Consider the following 17,994-nt stretch of genomic DNA (forward strand, 5'->3'; position numbering starts at 1 on the left):
GACCTGTCGTGGCCTCCGTGGGGACGGGCCCAAAGCGCTTGCGGCCGGAAACGCCATAGAGGTTGAACCTGTATCTGTGAGATGGGAGCAAGTCGTGGAGCCGTAGCGAGCGTAAACTTCCGTCCACAGGCAAAGCGTGGGGTTTCCCATCGGCGCCCCGGTACTGGATGATGAAGGAGTTGAAGTTCCCGGTCTCGACAGTCCAGGAGAGGAGGAGTGATTCCGATGTGACGTTATGGACAGATAGTTCTCCAAGCTTGAGCTGAGCCGGATGAGTGCCGGGGGCTGGAACAGAGACGGGATGCCAGATTGAAAATGCTGTGGCGAGCCGTTGATGGGGAGAAGAGTTACTAAGGAGATATCTCAGGGCTTGAATTATAGAAGAAGGGGCAGAAGGGGCCTTCTCAAAAAATAAATCATTTAAATCTATTTTCATTGGTCAATGTTACAGCTTAACACAAATGCAAAGCACAGACAAACAAAAAGAATAACTAGAAAGAGTTATTCACTTTCTGGAAACAAAGAGGTCTGGAAACAAAGCCCTATGAAGGGAGACTGAAAGAACTGGGCATGTTTAGCCTGGAGAAGAGAAGACTGAGGGGAGACATGAGAGCACTCTTCAAATACTTAAAAGGCTGTCACACAGAGGAGGGCCAGGATCTCTTCTCGATCCTCCCAGAGTGCAGGACACGGAATAACGGGCTCAAGTTAAAGGAATCCAGATTCCAGCTGGACATCAGGAAAAAGTTCCTGACTGTTAGAGCAGTACGACAATGGAATCAGTTGCCTGGTGAGGTTGTGGGCTCTCCCACACTAGAGGCCTTCAAGAGGCAGCTGGACAAGCATCTGTCAGGGATGCTTTAGGGTGGATTCCTGCATTGAGCAGGGGGTTGGACTCAATGGCCTTGTAGACCCCTTCCAACTCTGCTATTCTATGATTCTATGATTCTATGAGAGGCTATCGAATTACACACCATATTTGTCGTTAATCTTTTGTTTTTTTGGAAAAATCGATACATCGGTTTTGAACTTCAGTTCGATAATAACGTAGCAATAAAGTGCCTCCCCACCCACCCCCAAATATGTGTGTTGTGAGCAAAACGGTAGACATACTGGTGATGGAGCAGGCCCAAATACGGTCAAATGAAGAGGAAAAAATGCAGTTCGGACAACTAGGGTGGCCATGTGTCCTCTTTTACAGAGGACGGTCCTCTATTTGAAGGACTGTCCAGTTCTAATCCGGTTTAAAGGTGAAGATCTGTAAGGATGGTTGCTTTAAGGTTAAATACGCTGGTTTGGTTTCGGCCCCTCCCCTTTGGCCCTTGGTCCCAACCACCAGTGAAATGTGGCCCTTGAGAGCTTCTCCCAAATGGAATCTGGTCTTTGGGCTGAAAGCGGTTCTGCAATCCTGGGTTAGAGTAGAACTGCCGGGGGGTGGGGGAGGAGACTCAGGCCATGGCTAGACCAGGCCTATACCCTAGGATTGTCCCAGGATCATCCCTGTGCATCCAAATGACACACAGGGGATACCGGGAGCAGGCAGGGATGACCCCCCCTCCCATTTGCCTGGGATAATCCTTAGGTCTAGCTAAGGCCTTAGATTCAAATCTCTCTTCAGCCACAAAGCTTACAAGGTGATCTTGGACCACTCACTGTCTCTCTGCCTAATCGTCCTCACAGGGTTGTCATGCGCATAAAATGAGGGAGATGTCAAGATGTCATAGAATCCTAGAATAGCAGAGTTGGAAGGGGCCTACAAGGCCATCGAGTCCAACCTCCTGCAGGAATCCACCCTAAAGAATCCCTGAAAGATGCTTGTCCAGCTGCGGAATGTCGGAGGAATCCATCCACGGGGTGGACCTCGCTGAGTTTTCATCAGTTTGGCTACCCAGATCTTGGCTCAGTTTACCCACGAGCTGGCCCGACTCGAGCTGCATTGAGCCGGGCCAGTTTGCAGACTTTCCGTTTTTAAAAAATCCGCATAAAGAGAAATGTGCGCAAATCACAACAAATTCATGCAAACTTCTGCCGCAAATTCATGCAAACTGTGGCTGCAATTTGCGCAAAATTCTTTTTATGTTTTTTTTAAAAAACCAACAACACTTTTTTTGACAATTTTTTTTTAAAAAACAAACACCTGAAAACTTCCTGGATTTCAGGAACAGACACATGACTCTGCCCACAAATGCAAGCAAAGTTGGGTGATGTTGAAGGGGAATCTGTTAAGCCCCCAAAGGGGCAGATTTCACAGTGATGGGCATCCTTGGATAGAACCCTGTATGCTGCCCTGATCACTGTAGGGGAAAGGGTGGCATAGAAATGTGATTAATAATACAGTCCGTGTTAATTGTATTCCTTATGGTAACAATACAGGTTTTGTTAAGCTAAAGATTGAGGGGAGAAGAGAAGGCTGAGGGGAGACATGATAGCATTCTTCAAGTATTGGAACGGTTGTCAAACCAGGGATGGTTTGAGGTTGTACAGTTCCTAAATCCTGCTAGGGAAAAAAATAAAAATATTTTTTGAAGGGAAAGGGAAAAACATTGAGTGAAAACCACCCTCTGGTTTCATCTATACCCTAGTAATTTGTGTTACTGATTATCTGAATGTAATCTGTTTGGGGAGAGTAAGATCCTCCTAGAGTGCAGGACACGGAATAACAGGCTCAAGTTACAGGAAGCCAGATTCCGGCTGGACATCAGGAAAAACTTCCTGACTGTTAGAGCAGTACGACAATGGAATCAGTTGCCTGGTGAGGTTGTGGCCTCTCCCACACTAGAGGCCTTCAAGAGGCAGCTGGACAGCCATCTATGATTCTATGATAGCACTCTTCAAATACTTAAAAGGTTGTCTCACAGAGGAGGGCCAGGATCTCTTCTCGATCCTCCTAGAGTGCAGGACACAGAATAACGGGCTGAAGTGACAGGAAGCCAGATTCCGGCTGCACATCACGGAAAAACTTCCTGACTGTTAGAACAGTACGACAATGGAACCAGTTACCTAGGGAGGTTGTGGGCTCTCCCACATTAGAGGCCTTCAAGAGGCAGCTGGACAACCACCTGTCAGGGATACTTTAGCGTGGATTCCTGCACTGAACAGGGGGTTGGACTCGATGGCCTTATAAGCCCCTTCCAACTCTGCTATTCTATGATTCTATGATAGCACTCTTCAAATACTTAAAAGCTTGTCTCACAGAGGAGGGCCAGGATCTCTTCTCGATCCTCCCAGAGTGCAGGACACGGAATAACGGGCTCAAGTTAAAGGAAGCCAGATTCCGGCTGGACATCAGGAAAAACTTCCTGACTGTTAGAGCAGTGCGACAGTGGAATCAGCTACCTAGGGAGGTTGTGGGCTCTCCCACACTAGAGGCATTCAAGAGGCAGCTGGACAACCATCTGTCAGGGATGCTTTAAGGTGGATTCCTGCCTTGACCCAGGGGGTTGGACTCGATGGCCTCTATTATTCTATGATTCTAAGTCACAGTTTGTGTGGGAGAGAGACTTTTGGGAATGGTGCTTCTCACAAACCAGCCACTGCCATCCCCTGAGGAAGTAAAGAGGTGAACGGGAGAAAGACAAAAGGCTCCACTGAAAAGCTCCCACAGCGAAGATTCCCTCTGACCTGTGACGGCATCTGTGGAGATGGGACCGAGACGCTTGTGCCCGGAAATGCCATAAAGGTTGAACTTATATCTGTGAGAAGGTGTCAGGCCGGGGACAGTGACGTCGCGGGAATCACCGTTGAGGGGTAACACCTGGGGCCTGCCCTCCGCGTCTTTGAACTGGACTAGGAAAGAGTGGAAGCTGCCTGCAGGCACGCTCCAGGACAGGCTGACCGAGTCGCTGGTGACCGTGGAGACGGAGAGCTCTCCCAGCCGGGGCTGGACAGTGTCTTCTTCCTGAGATGCTTCTGGAGCAAGAGGGGAAGAGAAGGGTTCGAAGCAAGGGATCAAGGGAAGCAGGTTCTTGCCACAACTAGAAACCCAGATGTATACGTTTTTAAAAAAGAAACAGTGGTTAAAGCATCCCATCTCGGGGCAAGTCGATGTGGAAAGCTAACCTGCTGGAGAGAATTAGGAGCGGAGGAAGCCGGTGGGAAGGCTTGAACCATAAGTCCTAAGGGCTGGGAGGTAGGGGAGGGGGGCGGTAGTTTGGAACGCATAAAAGGTCATGCTGGCTGGGGATGAGAGCAGTTGTTAGTCCAGTATAGCTAGAGGGCAACCGGTAGGAATGATGGGAGTTGTAGTCCAATGCGTCTGGAGGGCACCAAGTTGGGGAAGACTGCCTTAGGCAAAGTAGTTTTCAAACTAGTGTTCTGAGGAGGAAGCCTGGGGTTCCTTGGAAGTTCCTCAATGAGAAGATTAGACATGGAAGAGAGGCGCTTGTCCACCACTACAGACCAGGGAGTTTTTATGGGGACGGGGGGGCATGTGCCTGGATGTTTGTAGAAGGACCCAAACTGATAAATCCAATAGGCCTGACCTTTATTGATCATTGCAAAAGGGCTACGAAATTGTCCGGCGATCCCTGATTGGCTAGGACCTCTCACATCCGAATACGCAAAGCACGAGGCTTTGTTTGCCCTTAATGATGTCAGCACATCCCTAAACTGAATGGGCTAGACGGCACTATATGGCATTCAGTATGTGCTCCCTGACTGGCTAGGACTCGTCTAGGAGGAATGGAACCCAAAGAAGAAATAGTGGCTGAAGGAAAGGGAAGACGGCCTGGAAACGCTTGTGAAACAGCCACTACTTTCGAGTTGAAAACCCAGCTGAAAAACATTCAGCTCTGCACTCATGGAACATGTCCCAGAATCCTCTGACAGTCACTCAGGGATTCCGCAGGAAGCTGCGGAATCACAGGAAGCTGCCTCATACTGAATCAGTCAATTGATCCATCTAGTCCAGTATTGCCTACCCTGGCTGGTAGTGGCTCTGAAAGAGAGACTGAAAGAACTGGGCCTGTTTAGCCTGGAGAAGAGAAGATGGAGGGGAGACATGAGAGCACTCTTCAAATACTTGAAAGGTTGTCACACAGAGGAGGGCCAGGATCTCTTCTCGATCCTCCCAGAGTGCAGGACACGGAATAACGGGCTCAAGTTACAGGAAGCCAGATTCCAGCCGGACATCAGGAAAAACTTCCTGACTGTTAGAGCAGTACGACAATGGAATCAGTTACCTAGGGAGGTGGTGGGCTCTCCCACACTAGAGGCATTCAAGAGGCAGCTGGACAAGCATCTGTCAGGGATGCTTTAAGGTGGATTCCTGCCTTGACCCAGGGGGTTGGACTCGATGGCCTCTATTATTCTATGATTCTAAGTCACAGTTTGTGTGGGAGAGAGACTTTTGGGAATGGTGCTTCTCACAAACCAGCCACTGCCGTCCCCTGAGGAAGTAAAGAGGTGAACGGGAGAAAGACAAAAGGCTCCACTGAAAAGCTCCCACAGCGAAGATTCCCTCTGACCTGTGACGGCATCTGTGGAGATGGGACCGAGACGCTTGTGCCCGGAAATGCCATAAAGGTTGAACTTATATCTGTGAGAAGGTGTCAGGCCGGGGACAGTGACGTCGCGGGAATCACTGAGGAGGGGGTTGGACTCGATGGCCTTGTAGGCCCCTTCCAACTCTACCGTTCTATGATTCTATTATTCTAGAAGCTGCTGTTTTGGGCTTCTGAGGCACAGCAGCCACGTCTAGGGGAAGTGATATATGGCCGTGTCTAGCAAAACTGGGGCTGCTGCTGTTCCTGCCAGGGCTAAGATCTGCGGTAGGCTCCTCCTCTTTGTGTGGTAGGCTTGAAGAAATTAGGATGTGTCACAGGGCTGATTATGTACAGCACCGTGGGTTCCTTGAAGGAAAAAAGGTGGGATATAACTTCCTGACAGTTAGAGCAGTACGACAATGGAACCAGTTACCTAGGGAGGTTGTGGGCTCTCCCACCCTAGAGGCCTTCAAGAGGCAGCTGGACAAGCATCTGTCAGGGATGCTTTAGGGTGGATTCCTGCCTTGAGCAGGGGGTTGGACTCGATGGCCTTGTAGGCCCCTTCCAACTCTGCTATTCTATGATACTATGATTCCTAGGCTTCAGACAGATGGGTAAGTGTGTGCCTTTTCCAGCCCTACTTGGAGACGTTGGGGAAGGGATCTTCTGCTTGCAAACATACAGTCTGTGATTGAGCTACGGCCCTTCTTATCAATTCTGGAGTACCTTCTGTGAAGGTAGAAAGTTTGAAAACCACTGCCTTAGACAGATCTGCTCCTCTCCCTTTCATTGCACCACAACCCCAGAAAAAGCCTCCTGGGTCCCATCCTTGCCAGTCATGCACCTGTTGGCGACGCACGGAAAAAGCAAAACCAATCAGCAAGCCTAGGGAGAGAGCCACGGTGATTAGGTTGACAGTGTCGACGCAGGCAAAACGATGGGCGTCCGGGGGGCCCCACGCAAACCCTCTGCTGACCTGTGACAGCATCAATCGAGATGGGCCCGAGGCGCTTGTGGCCAGAGACTCCGAAGATGTTGAATTTGTATCTCTGCGAAGGCGTGAGGTTGTAGAGGTGGAGCGAGCGCATGGCTCCGTCCACCGGCAACATCTGGAGCTTCCCTGCGGCGTCCTTGTACTGGATGAGGAAAGAGTCAAAGCTGCCTTCCTGGATGCTCCAGGAGAGGAGGAGGGAATCTGGGGTGATCTCAGAGACCGTGACATCTCCAAGTCTGGGCTGAACACTCTCGTCTGGCGTTTCCTCCGGGCCCTTCTCCTCTGCGGTCTGCCCGGGTGTTTTCGCAGCTACAAAAATAAGAGAGGAAAATGATGGCGGACCCTGAGAGGTGGCTTCGAGGAAGGAATGTGACCTTGAAGCCAGGGTGGTGGCCGCGGTGACGGGTTTCTGTGTCGGCGTCTTTGAGTGGCTCGTTTGCAAAGCTCCCTTTCCTGTTTGAGACCTCAAGGGGAGAGAGGGAAAAATGTCCACCTGTGAAAAGCATGCAAAGATCTCAGCAAGCGATGACGTTTCCTTTCTGAAGGGCTGTGCATGGATCACAATAAAAGATATGGAGAGCCAGTGTGGAGTAGTAGCTAAAGTGTTGGACTGGGAGTCGGGAGATCCGAGTTCTAGTCCCCACTCGGCGGTGGAAACCCACTGGGCGACTTTGGGCCAGTCACAGACTCTCAGCCCAACCCACCTCACAGGGTGGTTGTTGTGAGCATAATATGGAGGGGAGAAGGATTATATACGCCGCCTTGGGTTCCTTGGAGGAAAAAAAGCGGGATATAAAGGTAATAAATAAATAAATAAATTTGGAATTCCGCGCCTTCTAGAAAATCTGAATTCTATACCAGGAAAAAATGGGTGCAGTGACCAATGTGCATTATGCACATGGGACTAACATGCATATTTTCTCTTCTTTTGCATAATTTCATTAAGCAAGGGGACTAGGGGGGCAGGTTTCTAAAAACTCAGCGGGCATTTTAGTCTTTTGAATGTATCTGTTAAGTTTCTGGCAAGAAGAATTAGAATCTTGCTTTTATCTCTTTTAATGAAAGCCAGTGGCCTTTCTCCACTGGGAATCGCATTCAGTCAGCTCGCTGGCTTCCGAGATTTTACCAGGCATTAGCCACAAAGTGCCGAAGAGGAAGGGGGGATTCTGCATATGCTCAAAGTTCCCCCCAGTTTCAAATATTCCAACCCCAAGCCTGGGTAGGCATTGACTAAAATTCAGTTAAGCTTATTACATTTTAGGCCGTTTCTACACCTGCCTTTTTTCCAGGGATCATCCTGAGATCATCCCTGTGCACGCAAATGACACACAGGGGATCCCGGGAGCAGGCAGTGACGACCCCTCCATTTTCCTGGGATAATCCTTAGGTGTAGAAAGGGCCCTAGAGTAGGGTGACCATATGAAAAGGAGGACAGGGCTCCTGTATCTTTAACAGTTGCATAGAAAAGGGAATCATTTGTATATATGGAGAACCTGGTGAAATTCCTCCTTCATCACAACTGTTAAAGGTGCAGGAGCTATACTAGAGTGACCAGATTTAAAAGAGGACAGGGCTCCTGCAGCTTTAACTGTTGTGATGAAGAGGGAATTTCCCCAGGTTCTCCATATATACAAATGACACCTGCTGAAATTCCCTTTTCAATACAATGGTTAAAGATACAGGAGCCCTGTCCTCCTTTTCATATGGTCACCCTACCCTAGAGTACTTATTCCAGAGACAGAGCAAGCTTCACTCTCAGGGCGTCATCAGACGGGCAGACCGGAGGGGGGGGGGATTGCGTTTCCCTCCTGTCGTTTTGCACCCTGCTTCTGTCCCACAATAGGGATGAGCAGCTTCCTCTTTCTTCACACGGGGAAGAAAGAGGAAGCCAGCAACGACCACGTGGCCCATTCAGGGGGCATTTTTTTATTGCACACAGCAGGAAATGGCGGCAAGTTTCGTCACAGCAAAAAAAACAAAAAAGGATTTTCTGGGTCTTTTTTTCTGATGGAAAATTGAGCAGAAGGCGCGGGAGACGCTCTGGAGGTGGACAGCGTCGTCAAAAGGGCCTGCGAAAATCCGTGAGCGGCCAGTAACAAGCATGCCATAAAATGCTGGTCTCTGATGACGCTCTCAGAATACAAACTGCTAAGTTCCAGAGGCTCTTTTAGGCGCTCAAATTTAGTGCTTTAGACCTGTCTTGTAAACCATAAGTCCTAGAAACTCGGCTCTATCGGGTGGTTGTTTTTAAACCGGAACTGCCAGAAATGGTGCTTGTTCTGATTAAGGACGCAGTTCCGGGTTTGTTTGAAAGGAAGCAAGTTCCACTTTAAAGAAGTATTAATAGCCATAGAAAAATCTGGATCTCGGAAACCATAACCGCGATGGTTCAAATGTATCTTCCAGGCCCATAAGGGCTAGAAACTTGCATTTCTATTTATAAGTAGCTGATGTGGAGGAAGCTGAATTGTGTGTCTAAGAGATAGGGTGACCATATGAAAAGGAGGACAGGGCTCCTGTATCTTTAACACTGGCATAGAAAAGGGAATTTCAGCAGGTGTCATTTGTATATATGGGGAACCTGGCGAAATTCCCTCTTCGTCACAGCAGTTAAAGCTGCAGGAGCTATACTAGAGTGACCAGACTGAAAAGAGGGCAGGGCTCCTGCAGCTTTAACTGTTGTGATGAAGAGGAAATTTCACCAGGTGCTCCATATATACAAATGACACCTGCTGAACTTCCCTTTTCAATATAACTGTTAAAGATACAGGAGCCCTGCCCGCCTTTTCATAGGGTCACCCTATAAGAGATGAATCCTGTTCACTTTTTCTGCATTCCTGTAATCTGTGTGAGGCACGTAGCTCTTCCTGTCAGGAGGAAAAAATGGGCAAAGAAAAAAGAAAAGGAGACAGATAATGATCTTTCCAGAGGGTTCCAGAGACAAGAGCTTGGCCTAAAACCTAAGAAAGGTTGAGTTAAAGGGTGGTAAGGGTGAAACCAAGCCCCGCATCTGCTGACCTGTCGTCACAGCATTGGCAGAGATGGGTCCGAGACGCCGTTGTCCAGAGATGCCATAGAGATTGAACCTGTATTTGTGAGAGGGGGCCAGGTTGGGGACAATGACCTCGCGGGAGCCCCCTCCAACAGGAAGCGCTTGGGGTCTTCCCTCGGCGTCCTTGTACTGGACGGAGAAAGAATCAAAGCTTCCCGCGGGGACACTCCAGGAGAGGCGGGCGGCATTACTGGTGACGTCGGAGACCGAGAGCTCTCCCAAGCGGGGCTCCGTTCCAGGAGAGACCTCCTGGTCTGCCTCTTCTCCCACTTCTCGCTGCTCCCCATGATCTGTTGACGCTAGAGTCAAAACAAAGACGGTGAGTGAGAAATGGATGCTGGGATATTATTGCGACGGTCTTTTGCCTCCTTGTCGTCTAGGGAGCCATCTGGCATAAGAAGAAAGAACAGGGGAGGGGGCAAGAATGCTAGCAGGTTAGAAAAAGAAATTCGGGGCAGCGGAACATATGATCAGAGGCCTTCCGATTAACAGATCGCCTGGCTGCAGTTATCCAGGTCCTGGTAACATCCAGACTAGACTACTGCAATGTGTTGTAGATGGGGCTGCCTTTGAAGACTACAATTGGCAGTCTTCAATTAGTTCCATTTCAATGAGTGCAGAATATGGCAGTTAGGTTGTTGACTGGGTCCAACTGAGGAGGATGCGTCTCACCAAGGCTGAAAGATTTCCCTCCCTGGCTACCAATTGTTTTCCAGGCACCATCCAAAAAGCTGGTCTTCACAAAGCGTTTCTGCCTTGGAACCTGGCCGTCTGATCCCATACAAACTTGCATGTGTGATCAAATCTTCCTCTGAGGTCGTTCTTTGGTGACGAGGAACAGGGCCTTTTCATAGAATCAAAGCCATCCCAATTGGTGGCCATCATTGGTGCTGCCTCCCCAAGGGTGACAACGGGTCATCCCGACACCAAGGAAAGAGCATAGGGTTTCTGGGCGTTTAGACAGCCCCCAAGACTGCCACCATCAGAGGCGTGTTTGGTGGTCACAAGAGACAGGGCCTTTTCAGTGCCCACTCCCAGCTCCCTCCTAAAGGAGGTTAGGTTCACTTCCTCTCCGCTGTCCTTCTGATGGTAGGCAAAGGCCAATTTATTCAAGAAGGTCTTTGGCCTGAAAGTGAGTCTGTCGGATTGGGTGCCCCTTTTATTCTGTAATTGTTATGTGTTTCATTGTATTTTAGTGTGCTTTATTATTTCAATCTATTTTAAATTGTTTTTGTAAGCCACCCTGAGTGCCATTTTTAGGAAGAAAAAGCCGGGTATAAATCAAATCAAATCAACCAATAAATATGATGCATCCCAGGAACATCCAGAACTAACTCGTATGGTTTGTACCACATGATGCTTGTTCAGATTAGAGATGCAGTTCAGGGTTTCTTAATGGGAGGCCAGTTTCCAAGATCCAAAATTTGGATCTTGGAAAAAACAGCTACTGTTTTTTCAAATGTATCTTCCAGGCCCTTAAGGGCCAGAAACTTGCTTTAATTTAAATGAAAGCTGCTAATCTGAATTGTGTGTCCAATTGATGAATTCTATGTCCCTGAGGCACTTTTTCTGCAACCCTGTGGGTCCATCTTAAACGCTCGGCCCCAACTATTAGGAGAAAGAAATGGGCAGACGAAGAGCTTTATCACACCAGCGTTATACTGTGCAATCTCTGCGAATTGCGTGCAAAGGACTCTGAAGTTTCCCAGTTTATAATCTGCTTTGACTGTGAAGAACTCCCAGGCATCCTGCCTTAATTGCTGAATTGCTTGTTTTTCCTCCTAAACCTTCTCCTCATCTCTCTTTCTCTCTTACTGTCAATGATGTTACACTTACTCCAGTCAAGGAAGCTCGTAGTCTTGGCTTTATATTTGATTCCTCGCTCTCCTTTATTCCTCATATTAAGGCAGTAGCTAAATCCTGTCGTTTTTTCCTGTATAATATTCCCAGGATTCGATCATTTTTGTCTGTCTCTTCTGCCAAGACTCTTGTTCATGCATTGGTTATCTCTCGGTTGGACTACTGCAACCTTCTTCTCTCTGGCCTTCCTTCGTCTCACATCAGTCCGTTGGTTTCTGTTCACCACTCTGCCGCTAAGATCATCTTCTTGGCTCGCCGCTCTGACCATGTTACTCCACTTCTGAAATCTCTTCATTGGCTTCCAATCCACTTCAGAATCCAATATAAACTTCTCCTGTTGACCTACAAAGCTTTTCACGGTCTAGCTCCTTCCTATCTCTTCTCTCTCATCTCACACTATTGCCCCGCTCGTGCTCTTCGCTCCTCTGATGCCATGTTTCTCGCCTGCCCAAGGGTCTCTCCTTCCCTTGCTCGGCTTCGTCCATTTTCTCTGGCTGCCCCTTACGCCTGGAACGCTCTTCCAGAACATTTGAGAACGACAAGTTCAATCGCAGCTTTTAAAGCTCAGCTAAAAAAATTTCTTTTTCCTAAAGCTTTTAAAACTTGATTTTGTTCTGACTTTTATACTGCCTGTTTGGTGCATTCTCTTCCCCTCCTTATTGTTTTATTATGATTTTATTAGAATGTAAGCCTTTGCGGCAGGGTCTTGCTATTTATTGTTTTACTCTGTACAGCACCATGTACATTGATGGTGCTATATAAATAATAATAATAATAATAATAAATAATAATAATAATAATAATAATAATAATAGTGCTATAAAGCCAAAAGACCCGACCTATTTTGCTACTAGTTTTGGAGCGAATCATTCGTTGTTTTCCGAGCAGCCACCGGGGGTGCAGGAACAGGACCTGATACCCTTAAGCTTCAAATTAAACAAATGCTTACATCCGCGTAAGTTTTAAAGCTAAAGACATCAATATTGGCACAGTAATAGATGTTAAGGAGAGCTTTAAGCGTACCAAATTTGAATCAGATTGGCTCACCCATTGATTTTTTAATTATTATTTTTACATTTCCCCCCGTAAAACCCTTTTCCTGGTATCTTAAGAGCGCTGCCGCCCAGGGTGTGATTTAGCTAGCAACAACAATGACAGCTTAACATCGTAGGGGATAATTCGAGGGAAACAGGTACGTGGGATGACGCTACAAAAAGAAAGGAGACAGATAATGATCTTTCCAGAGGGTTCCAGAGACAAGAGCTTGGCCTAAAACCTAAGAAAGGTTGAGTTAAAGGGTGGTGAGGGTGAAACCAAGCCCCGCATCTGCTGACCTGTCGTCACGGCATGGGCAGAGATGGGTCCGAGACGCCGTTGTCCAGAGATGCCGTAGAGATTGAACCTGTATTTGTGAGAGGGGGCCAGGTTGGGGACAATGACCTCGCGGGAGCCCCCTCCAACAGGAAGCGCTTGGGGTCTTCCCTCGGCGTCCTTGTACTGGACGGAGAAAGAATCAAAGCTTCCCGCGGGGACACTCCAGGAGAGGCGGGCAGCATTACTGGTGACGTCGGAGACCGAGAGCTCTCCCAGGCGGGGCTCCGTTCCAGGAGAGACCTCCTGGTCTGCCTCTTCTCCCACTTCTCGCTGCTCCCCATGATCTGTTGACGCTAGAGTCAAAACAAAGACGGTGAGTGAGAAATGGATGCTGGGATATTATTGCGACGGACTTTTGCCTCCTTGTCGTCTAGGGAGCCATCTGGCATAAGAAGAAAGAACAGGGGAGGGGGCAAGAATGCTAGCAGGTTAGAAAAAGAAATTCGGGGCAGCGGAATATATGATCAGAGGCCTTCCGATTAACAGATCGCCTGGCTGCAGTTATCCAGGTCCTGGTAACATCCAGACTAGACTACTGCAATGTGTTGTAGATGGGGCTGCCTTTGAAGACTACAATTGGCAGTCTTCAATTTGTTCCATTTCAATGAGTGCAGAATATGGCAGTTAGGTTCTTGACTGGGTCCAACTGAGGAAGATGCGTCTCACCAAGGCTGAAAGATTTCCCTCCCTGGCTACCAATTGTTTTCCAGGCACCATCCAAAACTCTGGTCTTCTCAAAGCTTTTCTGCCTTGGAACCTGGCCGGCTGATCCCATACAAACTTGCATGTGTGATCAAATCTTCCTCTGAGGTCGTTCTTTGGTGACGAGGAACAGGGCCTTTTCATAGAATCAAAGCCATCCAAATTGGTGGCCATCATTGGTGCTGCCTCTCCAAGGGTGACAACGGGTCATCCCGACACCAAGGAAAGAGCATAGGGTTTCTGGGCGTTTAGACAGCCCCCAAGACTGCCACCATCAGAGGCGTGTTTGGTGGTCACAAGAGACAGGGCCTTTTCAGTGCCCACTCCCAGCTCCCTCCTAAAGGAGGTTAGGTTCACTTCCTCTCCGCTGTCCTTCTGATGGTAGGCAAAGGCCAATTTATTCAAGAAGGTCTTTGGCCTGAAAGTGAGTCTGTCGGATTGGGTGCCCCTTTTATTCTGTAATTGTTATGTGTTTCATTGTATTTTAGTGTGCTTTATTATTTCAATCTATTTTAAATTGTTTTTGTAAGCCACCCTGAGTGCCATTTTTAGGAAGAAAAAGCCGGGTATAAATCAAATCAAATCAACCAATAAATATGATGCATCCCAGGAACATCCAGAACTAACTCGTATGGTTTGTACCACATGATGCTTGTTCAGATTAGAGATGCAGTTCAGGGTTTCTTAATGGGAGGCCAGTTTCCAAGATCCAAAATTTGGATCTTGGAAAAAACAGCTACTGTTTTTTCAAATGTATCTTCCAGGCCCTTAAGGGCCAGAAACTTGCTTTAATTTAAATGAAAGCTGCTAATCTGAATTGTGTGTCCAATTGATGAATTCTATGTCCCTGAGGCACTTTTTCTGCAACCCTGTGGGTCCATCTTAAGCGCTCGGCCCCAACTATTAGGAGAAAGAAATGGGCAGACGAAGAGCTTTATCACACCAGCGTTATACTGTGCAATCTCTGCGAATTGCGTGCAAAGGACTCTGAAGTTTCCCAGTTTATAATCTGCTTTGACTGTGAAGAACTCCCAGGCATCCTGCCTTAATTGCTGAATTGTTTGTTTTTCCTCCTAAACCTTCTCCTCATCTCTCATTCTCTCTTACTGTCAATGATGTTACGCTTACTCCAGTAAAGGAAGCTCGTAGTCTTGGCTTTATATTTGATTCCTCGCTCTCCTTTATTCCTCATATTAAGGCAGTAGCTAAATCCTGTCGTTTTTTCCTGTATAATATTCCCAGGATTCGATCATTTTTGTCTGTCTCTTCTGCCAAGACTCTTGTTCATGCATTGGTTATCTCTCGGTTGGACTACTGCAACCTTCTTCTCTCTGGCCTTCCTTCGTCTCACATCAGTCCGTTGGTTTCTGTTCACCACTCTGCCGCTAAGATCATCTTCTTGGCTCGCCGCTCTGACCATGTTACTCCACTTCTGAAATCTCTTCATTGGCTTCCAATCCACTTCAGAATCCAATATAAACTTCTCCTGTTGACCTACAAAGCTTTTCACGGTCTAGCTCCTTCCTATCTCTCCTCTCTCATCTTACACTATTGCCCCGCTCGTGCTCTTCGCTCCTCTGATGCCATGTTTCTCGCCTGCCCAAGGGTCTCTCCTTCCCTTGCTCGGCTTCGTCCATTTTCTCCGGCTGCCCCTTACGCCTGGAACGCTCTTCCAGAACATTTGAGAACGACAAGTTCAATCGCAGCTTTTAAAGCTCAGCTAAAAAAATTTCTTTTTCCTAAAGCTTTTAAAACTTGATTTTGTTCTGACTTTTATACTGCCTGTTTGGTGCATTCTCTTCCCCTCCTTATTGTTTTATTATGATTTTATTAGAATGTAAGCCTTTGCGGCAGGGTCTTGCTATTTATTGTTTTACTCTGTACAGCACCATGTACATTGATGGTGCTATATAAATAATAATAATAATAATAATAATAATAATAATAATAGTGCTATAAAGCCAAAAGACCCGACCTATTTTGCTACTAGTTTTGGAGCGAATCATTCGTTGTTTTCTGAGCAGCCACCGGGGTCGCAGGAGCAGGATCTGATACCCTTAAGCTTCGCATTAAACAAATGCTTACATCCGCGTAAGTTTTAAAGCTAAAGACATCAATATTGGCACAGTAATAGATGTTAAGGAGAGCTTTAAGCATACCAAATTTGAATCAGATTGGGTCACCCATTGATTTTTTAATTTTTTTTTTACATTTCCCCCCGTTAAACCCTTTTCCTGGTATGCAAAGGATCTTAAGAGCGCTGCCGCCCAGGGTGTGATTTAGCTAGCAACAACAATGACAGCTTAACGTCGTAGGGGATAATTCGAGGGAAACAGGTACGTGGGATGACGCTACAAAAAGAAAGGAGACAGATAATGATCTTTCCAGAGGGTTCCAGAGACAAGAGCTTGGCCTAAAACCTAAGAAAGGTTGAGTTAAAGGGTGGTAAGGGTGAAACCAAGCCCCGCATCTGCTGACCTGTCGTCACGGCATGGGCAGAGATGGGTCCGAGACGCCGTTGTCCAGAGATCCCGTAGAGATTGAACCTGTATTTGTGAGAGGGGGCCAGGTTGGGGACAATGACCTCGCGGGAGCCCCCTCCGACAGGAAGTGCTTGGGGTCTTCCCTCGGCGTCCTTGTACTGGATGGAGAAAGAATCAAAGCTTCCCGTGGGGACACTCCAGGAGAGGCGGGCGGCATTACTGGTGACGTCGGAGACCGAGAGCTCTCCCAAGCGGGGCTCCGTTCCAGGAGAGACCTCCTGGTCTGTTTCGTCTCGCACTACATGCTCAGTAGTTACTACAACAAAAACAAAGCCGTAAGTGAATGGGTTAATATATCCGCGAGGAGCTGTGGTGCATACTGGCTGCCATTATGAATATGCAAACCCTGGCCAGAGGTTGTTGTGGTTTGCTCCAAACCCAGGCGGCAGGAGTTATTTGAGGGTTAAAGAACCCTTGCATAACCCATGGTCTGTTTTAGGATTGCGAGAGGGTTGTTTCACTCTCAAATAATACCTGAATGTAAATGAACCCATGATGAGTTGTCATATTGTGCAAACTCAAAGTTGATGATACAGACACACATGCACACAGACACATTTTGTGTGTGTGTCTGTGTGTGTGAATGAGAGAGAGAGAGAGAGAGAGGGGGGGTGGGAGGAACAGAGGGAGATGTTACTGGCTGCAGACTGAGCATTCCTTTTCTTACAGAGATTGCTTGTCTGTAGCCAGAATAATCAGGGGATCTCTCTCCATCGGAGCTAATAGTTACAAAACCCTATCCTGATAGCTGGAGGGTTCTACCATTAAAGGTGGCCTAAAAATAATTACAAGTAAAATAAATAATATCCCAGTGGGCAGAAGTCCTGGGGGGATTCCACACGTCGTACTGAGGCCGCTTCCATGCGGCCCCAGTGCGACCCCAGAGCGATCGTGTAGCTTGCCTGGAAGAGACGAGGAAGAGGCGTCCTTGCTGCCGCCACCCACCTCCCTCCTCGCCGGCCGGGTCGGAGAGCTCGGCCGAAGAAGGCGGGGTGGAGAGCTCCGCTCTCCACCCCGCCTTCTTCGGCCGAGCTCTCCGACCCGGCCGGCGAGGAGGGAGGTGGGTGGCGGCGGCAGCGGCAAGGACGCCTCTTCCTCGTCTCTTCGAACAGGCAAGCTACACGATCGCTTTGGGTACGCACTGGGGGCGCATGGAAGCGCCCTCAGTACGACGTGTGGAATCCCCCTAGATGCATAGATGGGTCTTTGAGGCCAACTGTTTCTTGAAAAGAGATCGCAAAGCAAAGCACTACATAAGAACATAAGATGATAAGAAGAGCCCTGCTGGATCAGACCAGGGGTCCATCTAGTCCAGCACTCTGTTCGCACAGTGGCCAACCAGCCATCGGCCAGGGATGAACAAGCAGGGCATGGTGCAACAGAACCCTCCCACCCATGTTCCCCAGCAACTGGTGCACACAGGCTTATTGCCTTGAATACTGGAGATAGCTCACAACCATCAGGGCTAGCAGCCATGGATAGCCTTTGCCTCCAGGAATTGATCCAAACCCCTTTTGAAGCCATCCAAATGGGTGGCCATCACGACATCTTGTGGGAGTGAGTTCCATACTTTAACTATGCGCTGTGTGAAGAAGTCCTTCCCTTTTATTTGTCCTGGATCTCCCACCAATCAGTTCCATGGGATGACCCCTTTGGGTTCTAGTATTTTGAGAGAGGGAGAAAAAGGTCTCCCTATCCACGTTCTCCACACCAGGCATCCTTTTGTACACCTCTAATCCTGTCTCCCCTCAGCCTCCCTTTTTCCAAGCTAAACAATCCCAGCTGTTGTAACCTTCCCTCGTAGGGGAGATGCTCCAGCCCCTTAATCATTTTAGTTGCCCTTTTCTGCACTTTTTCCAGCTCTATAATATCCTTTTTTAGGTGTGGTGACCAGAACTGTACACAGTAGTCTAAGCACCGTAGATTTGTATAAAGGCAGCAAAGTTTAGGGAAAGGAGGAAAGATGGAACGTCAGAGACCGGCTGC

General features: G+C 48.0%; 1 protein-coding gene across 1 annotated transcript in view; it reads right to left on the reverse strand.

Annotated features, from left to right (window-relative positions):
- TNXB (tenascin XB) overlaps window positions 1-17,994 on the reverse strand; it is a 170,508-nt gene that overhangs the window by 40,265 nt on the left and 112,249 nt on the right. Inside the window, exons 28-34 of the mRNA XM_063122680.1 lie at window positions 16,646-16,648; window positions 15,944-16,264; window positions 12,724-13,056; window positions 9,496-9,828; window positions 6,460-6,786; window positions 3,622-3,909; window positions 4-285 (exon numbers count right to left, since the gene is read on the reverse strand). Of these exons, the coding sequence (XP_062978750.1) occupies window positions 4-285; window positions 3,622-3,909; window positions 6,460-6,786; window positions 9,496-9,828; window positions 12,724-13,056; window positions 15,944-16,264; window positions 16,646-16,648 (1,887 nt within the window). The remainder of the gene's footprint in view (window positions 1-3; window positions 286-3,621; window positions 3,910-6,459; window positions 6,787-9,495; window positions 9,829-12,723; window positions 13,057-15,943; window positions 16,265-16,645; window positions 16,649-17,994) is intronic.

The sequence above is a fragment of the Elgaria multicarinata genome, chromosome 3 (assembly GCF_023053635.1).
Source record: "Elgaria multicarinata webbii isolate HBS135686 ecotype San Diego chromosome 3, rElgMul1.1.pri, whole genome shotgun sequence".
In the NCBI taxonomy this organism is placed as follows: domain Eukaryota; kingdom Metazoa; phylum Chordata; class Lepidosauria; order Squamata; family Anguidae; genus Elgaria; species Elgaria multicarinata.